Source organism: Oncorhynchus tshawytscha, linkage group LG11, assembly GCF_018296145.1.
Source record: "Oncorhynchus tshawytscha isolate Ot180627B linkage group LG11, Otsh_v2.0, whole genome shotgun sequence".
Classification (NCBI taxonomy): Eukaryota; Metazoa; Chordata; class Actinopteri; order Salmoniformes; family Salmonidae; genus Oncorhynchus; species Oncorhynchus tshawytscha.
The window spans coordinates 20,354,138-20,363,697 of record NC_056439.1 but is presented as its reverse complement, the minus strand read 5'-3'; the positions used below and the strand labels follow the sequence as shown (position 1 = coordinate 20,363,697).

At 42.1% G+C, this 9,560-nt stretch overlaps 1 protein-coding gene across 2 annotated transcripts in view; it reads right to left on the bottom strand.

Moving 5' to 3' along the window:
- Positions 1-345: 345 nt before the first annotated feature.
- The window catches only part of si:dkey-87k14.1 (leucine-rich repeat transmembrane protein FLRT2), a 55,115-nt gene continuing 45,900 nt past the window's right edge, over positions 346-9,560 (bottom strand). For both annotated transcript variants that reach the window (XM_024437011.2, XM_024437010.2), the window contains exon 2: positions 346-4,702. In XM_024437011.2, coding sequence (XP_024292779.1) covers positions 2,080-4,125 — 2,046 coding nt within the window. In that variant the 5' untranslated portion in view covers positions 4,126-4,702 and the 3' untranslated portion in view covers positions 346-2,079. The remainder of the gene's footprint in view (positions 4,703-9,560) is intronic.

Here is a 9,560-nt window from a genome sequence, read left to right as displayed (position 1 = left end):
ATCAGTAGAAAAGGTGGCAGAGAGCCAAAGTGGACTACAAGTCTGTCTGATCTTCAGTGCGGGCAGAGTTTGGCTAAAGCATAAATGACCTTTCACTAGACTAGAGACTCGTTAAAAAATAGATGCTAGAATAGAAGCTTCATGAAATGGCATGTCAGAGGTTGACAAAATGTCTGAGGATGAGGGATGCAACTTACTACAGTAATCTATATCATTTTGGAATGTTAGAGATATAAAAGCCTTCCCTCAACATTCCACATTCCCTAGACAAGCGATTTGATATGGGACACAATACATTTTGTGACAAACAAATTGCAGTATCATCATCTCAGAATTTGTTCTCAAGGGTACCATTCAGTGTTTGACTTTTTTTTTTTTTTTTTTTTACATTTATTATCCAGCCTACACGTGTCCCTTCCAAATTAGGGCCCGACTTTTGTGAGACCTGAGGACACATTTTGGTAGAAAAATAACTCAAAGCATTGATGATATAGACTCTCTACATAATTTGTGTATTTCTCCCAGAGAAGACCGTAGCATCACAGATAAAACATTTCTTAAGTGATAAAGAGATGCGATAAGACTGATAAAGCAACAAGATACAAATAAATAATCAAATACGAGGCAATCAATTTTTTCCAACAACAATTCAGTGTCAATTGAATGTATTTACATTACACTTTTGTGCAAAAAAACACATGGATTCAAAAGACCTTACATTATGAGCTGATCATTTCAAGGCACATATAATATATTACCATAACATATTTTTTTTGCTGAACAAAAACTCAAATAGTTGCTTCGTATCCAACTATCTTGACAGATGTGCTTGTTGATCTTTCATTCTCAACTATACGACGTACAGCTTCCTTATGCTTTAATTATGCTTTAATTTTCGTTTTTTTGGAAAGCATAAGATGCAAACTTATGACCTGTGCATGATTTGCTGAGTCAAGCTGTTTTTTTAAACAGCTTGGGAAACAATCAAAAAGTTCAACAAACTCCATAACTACAGTAGCCTACTACCATGTCATGGTGAATGACCACTGGCCAACAACATAACCGTGTGTTGTTACTGAAATACGTACTTGAATCAGACGCCGCATGTATCAAGCATCTCAGAATAGGAGTGCTGATCTAGGATCAGTGTAGCCAATTTTGTATAAGATGACAGAGGGGGACGTGATCCTAGATCAGCACATCTAATCTGAGATACTTTATGTCTACCAGCCCTGGAATCCATGCAGCCATTTGACCAACACTTCTCAAAACTGTGTTCATAGAAATGTGTCTTTGTTATGTAGATGAGATGATGAAAGAGAGACACTCACTGCAGTATTACTTACATAGGCAGAACTACTATTCAGTACTCAGCAATGTCCAAGCAAATAAAAAGATCAAGAATCATGAATGAATCATTGACAATAATGAAGAATTCTGCCCTCTTGTGGTGCATTTGAATGAACAGATTCTCTCCCTCTTCCCCTCTCTCTTTCCCTCCCCTTCCTCCCTCCTTCCTATACTCTCTCCCATTCTCTCTCAAATCCTTACTGTGAGAAAATATTTATCCCCAAAGCTCATTTCCTGAATGGTTGGTTCTCTCTGTCACATTGAGTTGCCACATCAAATCTATGACATAAACCCTTTTTGTTTTAATTTCCATTGCCAAAACATGGGATGTAGCTATATCTGTTATGGACATTGTGCATGTTAGACTCATTACTGGCTAGGCTATTTTTATAGGAATGAGTAGACCGTCTGACTATCATATGACTTCCACATGGCCCAATCTTTATGGAGCTCAAAATATAAGATGATGAGAGAAAGCTCTGATTGTAAAGAACTGTCTGCACAGAACCGAGTTACACAACTTTGAGAAATAAATAACTTATAAATCAATTAGCATTTTTTACTAAGGGAATATAAAAGTTAGCTGAATTCAACATTATAGCCCAGCCGGTGTATAAATTACATTGCAGACACAGAGGTCTTTGAAATATACTTTTCAGTGTACTGTATGTAGTTAAGTGTATTTGTTAATACAAAGGGGGTTCTATAACACTCTGCTATGTAAAACCATCATGTACGGCAAAAGTCTGCGTCTGCTTGAACATTGTTCTTGCAGTATACTGTGCTATTGCTTCCCAGAGGGCAGTCTCTGAAGCCAATGCCCCCATTAGGGGTATAAATGGGCTGTATGCGGTAGTCTCCCTTGAGGAGCTGCTCGTTGTTCAGGGACGCTATCTGGAAGCTGGTCTCAGTCATTTCCAGTATAGAGTTATCCTTTTTGGTTCCTGCCTCGCAGTAGTCGTCTTTTCTCCTGCCCTTATTGTATTTCCACTTGGCCGAGGACGACCGACCCTTCTTGTGCATGTGCCAGCAGAATATGCTAAGGAGAAGCACCAGAACTACGATCACGGCCCCTCCGATGAGGCCAGCCAGAAGAAAGGGAGAACTGGGGTCCTGCTGGGTGGCCTGCTCCGGCCCCGGTGGCCCTGTATTATTACCTTGGCCATAGGAGACCGGCTTAGTCACAGCCTCTGAACACACTGTATCATCCTTGGGCCGGTAGTTATTGAACGCATCCAACGGGATGACACAGATCCGGTAGGTGGACTTAGGCTTGAGGTTGACCAAACGTATGCCCCGGTGCTCCCCTCCCACCATCCTCTCCCTCACTGTGTCTCCCGACAGGCTGGGACCCATCTTGGCCCAGGTGACCTTGTAGGCTGTGACAGGAAAGGAGGCCACCCAGCTGACGTGGATGGCTGAACCATTGAGTATGGTGAACTTGATCTGCAGGGTCTCCCGCTCAGGGTCCAGGGGTGGCAGGTTAGTCCTCTGTTCCCCATCTCTGGAAGGGGAGGAGGGGAGGAGAGGGGGGTTATGTGTGGGTGAGAAGGGGAGCCTGGATGGGGGGGAGAGAGACTCTGTGTCTGAGGGGTAGCCTGTGGAGGAGGGAGGGAAGCGGGTGGTGAGGCCTGGCGAGGTGGGGGGCAAGTGGGTGGGCAGCAGGGCAGCCGTGGTGCTGCGAGGGCACTGGATAAGCTCGGTGTTCAGCTCTCTGATTACCATGCCCCGGACAGTTTCGGGCTTCTGGCACATGAAGCCGCGCACGTTGAGGGAGACTGGCAGAGACTTTAACCACAGTATGACCCAGTTAATGCTGCAGTCACACAGCCAAAGGTTGTTACGAACAGTGAGCTGTCTGAGGCTGACGAGGCCATCAAAGACCCCCTCTGTCAGGGACTGCAGCTGGTTGTTGGAAATATCTAGCCTCTCCAGCTTTCTCAGCCCCGCGAAGGCCGTCACAGGGATCTCATTCATCTGATTATCCTGAAAGTTCAGCTTCACCAGAACATCCCCTGGGAGAAGCGGGGGAGGGTAGGTGAGGGAGTTCCGCGCCAGAGACAGCTCCCGTAGTGTCACCAGGTCCTGGAAGGTTCCAGGGGCCACACCCTCATCCGTCAGCAGGTTCCCGTCCAGCAGGAGGCGCTCTAACCTCGTCACATTCCTGAGCGCCTCCTCGGTGATCACTGCAATCCGGTTCTCGTCCAATCGCAACTCTTTGAGGTCCTCAGGGAGACCAATAGGGACACTGCTCAGGTGGTTCTTGGTGAGGAAGAGCATCTTGAGGCTGACGGCCTCCCTGAATGCCCCTTCTTCCACCCCAACTGTGGAGATAGAGTTATCGTCCAGGTGGAGCTCCTCCAGCCACAGCAGCTGAGCCAGCGCGGCCCTGGAGATGGTCTGGATGTTGTTCTCCTGCAGGTGCAGTACCCGTACATTCTTGGGCAGGTTGATGGGAAACTCGTCCAGCTGGTTACCATAGAGATAGACAGTCTCCACGGAGGCGACGTTGTGAAGCTCAGAGGGGAAGCCGGCATTGTTGATCTGGTTGTTGTGGAGGTAGAGGGTCTTGTAGCCCTCTCCGATCCCTAGAGGCACCGAGGTCAGGCTCCTCTCGTTGCAGTAAACAAAGGTCCTGTCACAGCGGCACTCCTCTGGGCAGCTTGAGCCAGACGCCCGGTAGAACTGCATGTGCAGGCCCAGCAGTATGGGTATCCATGGCCTGAGGAAAGAGGCCCAGTCCTTATTCCACACGCGCAATGGATGTAGCTCCATTATAAACGATAGGTCAGAACTGATGGAGCTGTCGTTAAAAGAACGACAAATGACAATCACAACAGCCAGTAGCAAAAAAGAAAAAAAATAACAAAAATAGTAAAAATCCACCCGAATAAAAAAGTTCTGTAACCAGCTGTGAATGCTTAGTTCGCTGCTCCAGCAGTAAGCAGTGGTGGAGCGGCAGCAGTGCCGGAGAAGGCCTCTGGTGGTAATTCCTCCGTAATTGCCTGTCCTAAGCGTCCTAACACAAGAGCAATGGTCTCATTAAGCAATGTGCCTCCTTCACCGGCCGCCATCCACACTCACTAGCTCGCTACAGGGGATGATAGCAAAGCTCATCACATTTTCACTCTCAGTCAGCCGCCGCAGTGCACTGTAAGGGCCAATTTAAAATGGTGGCTACCAGAGAGCCATGTATGGTACACTCAGGGTTATCATCGGAGAGACCCCTCCTTCTCCTTCTCTTCCTTTCTCTCTGTCTTTCACTCTCTCGTTGTTTCACTCGCTCACGTTACACACGGCTGGGCCCAGACTGATGCTGCCTCCGTTGGAATTGACATTTGGATCCAGAGGCCTATTTTCAAAGAGACAAATGGAGAAATCAGTTGGATGATCTTAGAATGCATGCTTTCCCTCTAAATTAACAGAAAGGAAGGCTTCAGTTTCTATCCCTCAAATACAAAGTGAAGCATTGTAAATTAGAGAGAACAGACTCAACATGAATTGACTTATGCATCACATCTTGTGAAGCATATCTTTCAACAAAAGTTTACCAGACTTATGCTTTTCATCTGATAGACACACTTATTTCATATCCTTCACCAGACATGTGTTGCAGCAGTGGATGTTATATAAAACAGTGCTCTTGTTGTAAAAAATAATGTAACACTTTTACATGACAGTTTCCTTACAGCTGTAATTACGTCATGAAACAGCTGGCCATTGTGATCTGAAGCATAGTTTTACAAAGGAATCACAGGTAGAAGTGTCAATGAAAATGTCCATGAAGCATTGTAGGTTTAATCCAATTGTGGCCATATAATAATGGAACAATGGAAACATTATTGTGTGGAGTTGCGCATTTTCAGTGCTGTGAAAAAGTATTTTCCCCCTTTCTAATGTTCTCTACTTTTGCATATTTTTGATACTGAATGTTATCAGATCTTCAGCCAAAACCTATTAGATAAAGGTAACACAACAATTACATACTCATTTCATTTATTTCATAAACAAATGTATGCAACACCCAATGATCCTGTGCAAAAAAAGTAATTGCCCTCCTTACACTCAATAACTGGTTGTGCCACCTTTAGCTGCAATGACTCCAACCAAACACTTCCTGTAGTTGTTGATCAGTCACTCGTGTCGCTGTGGGGGAATTTTGGCCCACACGTGCATGCAGAATTGCTTTAACTCAGAAATATTTGTTGGTTTTCAAGCATGAACTGCTCGCTTCAAGTTCTGCCACAACATCTCAATTGGGTTTATGTCTGGTCTTTTGATTAGGCCATTCCAAAATGTAAAATGTGTTGTTTTTCATGTAGTCTTTATTGTATGTTTTGGATCAGTGTCTGGCTGCATAACCCAGCTGTGTTTCAGCTCACAGACAGATGGCCTGACATTCTCCTGTAGAATTCTCTGATACAGAGCAGTTAAACTTTTGACTCATCTGTCCATAGAACATTTTTCCAAGAGTCTTGATGATCATCCAGGTGCTTCCAGGTTTTTTCTGGCAAACTTCAGTCAACTATTTAGACAAGATGGGTCCCAACACAATGGTGGTGGTAGTGTGATGGTTTGGAGATGCTTCGCTGCCTCAGGACCTGGACGACTTGCCTTAATAGAAGGAACATTGAATTCTGCTCTGTATCAAGGCTTCTACAGGATAATGTCAGGCCATACATCTGTGAGGTGAAGGTTGAAGCACAGTTGGGTCATGCAGCAAGACAATGATCCCAAAAACATTTATTTAACTAGGGCAGTCAGTTAAGAACAAATTCTTATGTTCAATGACGGCCTAGGAACAATGGGTTAACTGCCTTGTTCAGGGGCAGAACGACAGATTATTATTTAAAAAAATGTATTATAATTATTAATTAATTATTATATATTTTTAACTTTGTAAGCTTTGGGATTTGATCTGGCAACCTTTCGGTTACAATGCTCTAACCACTAGGCTACCTGTCGCCCCAAAACAAATAATCAAGTCTACATAAAAATGGTTAAAAAGCGACGCATTTTAAGATTTGGCATGGCCTAGTCAAAGTCCAGACCTAATCCCAATTGAGATTTTGTGGCAGGACTGGAAATGAAATCAAAATTCTTCCACAGCGATGTGAGAGAATAAATAACAACTACAGTGAGCATTTGGGGTGGCAGGTAGCCTAGAGTTTAGAGCATTGGGCCAGTAACCAAAAGGTTGCTGGATCAAATCCCTGAGCTGATATGGTAAAAATCTGTCGTTCTGCCTCTGAACAAGGCAGTTAATCCACTTTTCCCTGGTAGGCTGTCATTGTAAGTAAGAATTTGATCTTAATTGGCTTGCCTAGTCAAATAAAGCTTTAAACAATGGTTGTAGTCATTGGAGCTAAAGGTGGTACCATACATTATTGAGTGTAAGGGGGCAATACATTTTTCACACAGGGTGTTAATTAAATAAATAAGTATACTTTTTGGGGGGTTATTTGTAAACTCAGGTTCCCTTTATCTAATATTAGGTTTTGGTTGAAGATCTAATAACATTCAGTATAAACAGGGTTGGCTAGGTTACTTTCTAAATGTAATCCATTACAGTTACTAGTTACCTGTCCACATTTTTTTTATCTGTAAAAATTCCAGAAAATTTTGTCATGGCTTTAGAAGATTCTGATAGGCTAATTGACATCAATTGAGGTCCTTGGGTGCAATTTACAAACGCCTGAATGTACCATGTTCATCTGTACAAACAATAGTGCGCAAGTATAAACACCCTGGGACCACGCAGCCGTCATACCGCTCAGGAAGAAGACGCGTTCTGTCTCCTATCAAATGATGGCAATTAGCCTATCAGAAATCTTCTAAAGCCATGACATCATTTTCTGGAATTTTCCAAGCTGTTTAAAGGCAGAGTCAACTTAGTGTATGTAAACTTCTGACCCACTGGAATTGTGATACAGTGAATTATAAGTGAAATAACCTGTCTGTAAACAGTTGTTGGAAAAATGACTTGTGTCATTCACAAAGTAGATGTCCTAACTAACTTGCCCAAACGAAAGTTTGTTAACAAGAAATTTGTGGATTAGTTGAAAAACTAGTTTTAATGACTCCAACCTATGTGTTTGTAAACTTCCGACTTCAACTGTATATACAGTACTGGTAAAAAATGTTGGGTCACATCTACTCATTCAAGGGTTTTTCTTTATTTTTACTATTTTCTACATTGTAGAATAATAGTGAAGACATCAAAACTATGAAATAACACATCATGTAGAACCAAAAAAGTGTTAAACATTTTTTTTATATATGCAGTGGGGCAAAAAAGTATTTAGTCAGCCACCAATTGTGTAAGTTCTCCCACTTAAAAAGATGAGAGAGGCCTGTAATTTTCATCATAGGTACACTTCAACTATGACAGACAAAATGAGAAAAAATGAATTTTTAATGAATTTATTTGCAAATTATGGTGGAAAATAAGTAATTGGTCACCTACAAAAGTTTCTCCTTTTATCTGTCATAGTTCAAGTGTACCTATGATGAAAATTACAGGCCTCTCATCTTTTTAAGTGGGAGAACTTGGACAATTGGTGGCTGACTAAATACTTTTTTGTCCCACTGTATTTGAGATACTCCAAATAGCCAGCCTTTGCCTTAATGAAAGCTTTGCACACGCTTGGCATTTTCTTAACAAGCTTCATCTGGAATACTTTTCAAACAGTCTTGAAGGAGTTCCCACATATGCTGAGCACATGTTCACTGGTTTTCCTTCACTCTGCAGTCCAAAGCTAAACATCCCAAACAATCTCAATTGTGTTGAGGTTGGGTGAGTGTGGAGGCCAAGTCATCTGATGCAGCAGTCCATCACTCTCCTAAGGGTCAAATAGCCCTTACGCATCCTGGAGGTGTGTTGAGTCATTGTCCTGTTGAAAAACAAATGATTGTCCGACTAAGCGCAAACCAGATGGGATGGCGTATCGCTGCAGATTGCTGTGGTAGCCATGCTGGTTACGTGTTCCTTGAATTCTAAATAAATAACTGACAGTGTCACCAGCAAAGCACCCTCAAACCATCACACCTCTGCCTCTATGCTTCACAGTGGGAACCACACATGTGGAGATCATCTGTTCATCTACTCTGTGTCTCACAAAGACACAGCATTTGGATTGAAAAATCTCAAATTTGGACTCATCAGACCAAAGACAGATTTCCACAGGTCTACTGTCCATTGCTCGCGATTCCTGGCCCAAGCATGTCTCTTCTTCTTACTGATGTCCTTTAGTAGTGGTTTCTTTGCAGAAATTCGACCATGAAGGCCTGATTCACGCAGTCTCCTCTGAATAGTTGATTTTGAGATGTGTCTGTTACTTGAACTCCGTGAAGAATTTATTTTGGCTGCAATTTACAAGGACGGTAAAATATAATAAAATTATCCTCTGCAGCATAGGTAACTCTGGGTCTTCCTTTCCTGTGGCGGTCCTCATGAGAGCCAGTTTCATCACTGCGCTTCATAGTTTTTGCGACTGCACTTGAAGAAACTTTCAAATTTCTAGAAATGTTCTGGATTGACTGACATTCATGTCTTAAAGTGATGAGGTACAGTCATTTCTCTTTGCTTATTTCAGCTGTCCTTGCCATAATATGGACTTGGTCTTTTACCAAATAGGGCTATCTTCTGTATACCACCCCTACCTTGTCACAACACACTGACTGGCTCAAACACATTAAGGAAATCAATTCTGCAAATTAACTTTAAAGAAGGCACACCTGTTAATTGAAATGGATTCCAGGAAACTATTTCATGAAGCTGGTTGAGAGAATGCCAACAGTGTGCAAAGCTGTCATCAACTTAATGGGACTTTGAAGAATCTCAAATGTAAAATTAATTTTGATTATCTTAAAACTTTTTTGGTTACTACATGATTCCATATGTGTTATTTCCAAGTTTTAATGTCACTTTTATTCTACAATATAGAAAATAGTATAAAGTAAAAATAAAGAAAACCCCTTGAATGAGTAGGTGTGTCAAAACATTTGACTGGTACTGTATGTACTATACCAATCAAAAGTTTGGACACATATTCATTCAAGGGTTATATATAAATATATATAATTTTATAAGTCAAAAAAATTGATGTAGCAACTGCAGATTGCCCCTTTTTAATTCTATAAAAAAGTGTGTGAGTTTGAGCATGTGTCAATTAGGCCTATGAATTATTTTGTTTATCAGCATGAATTAG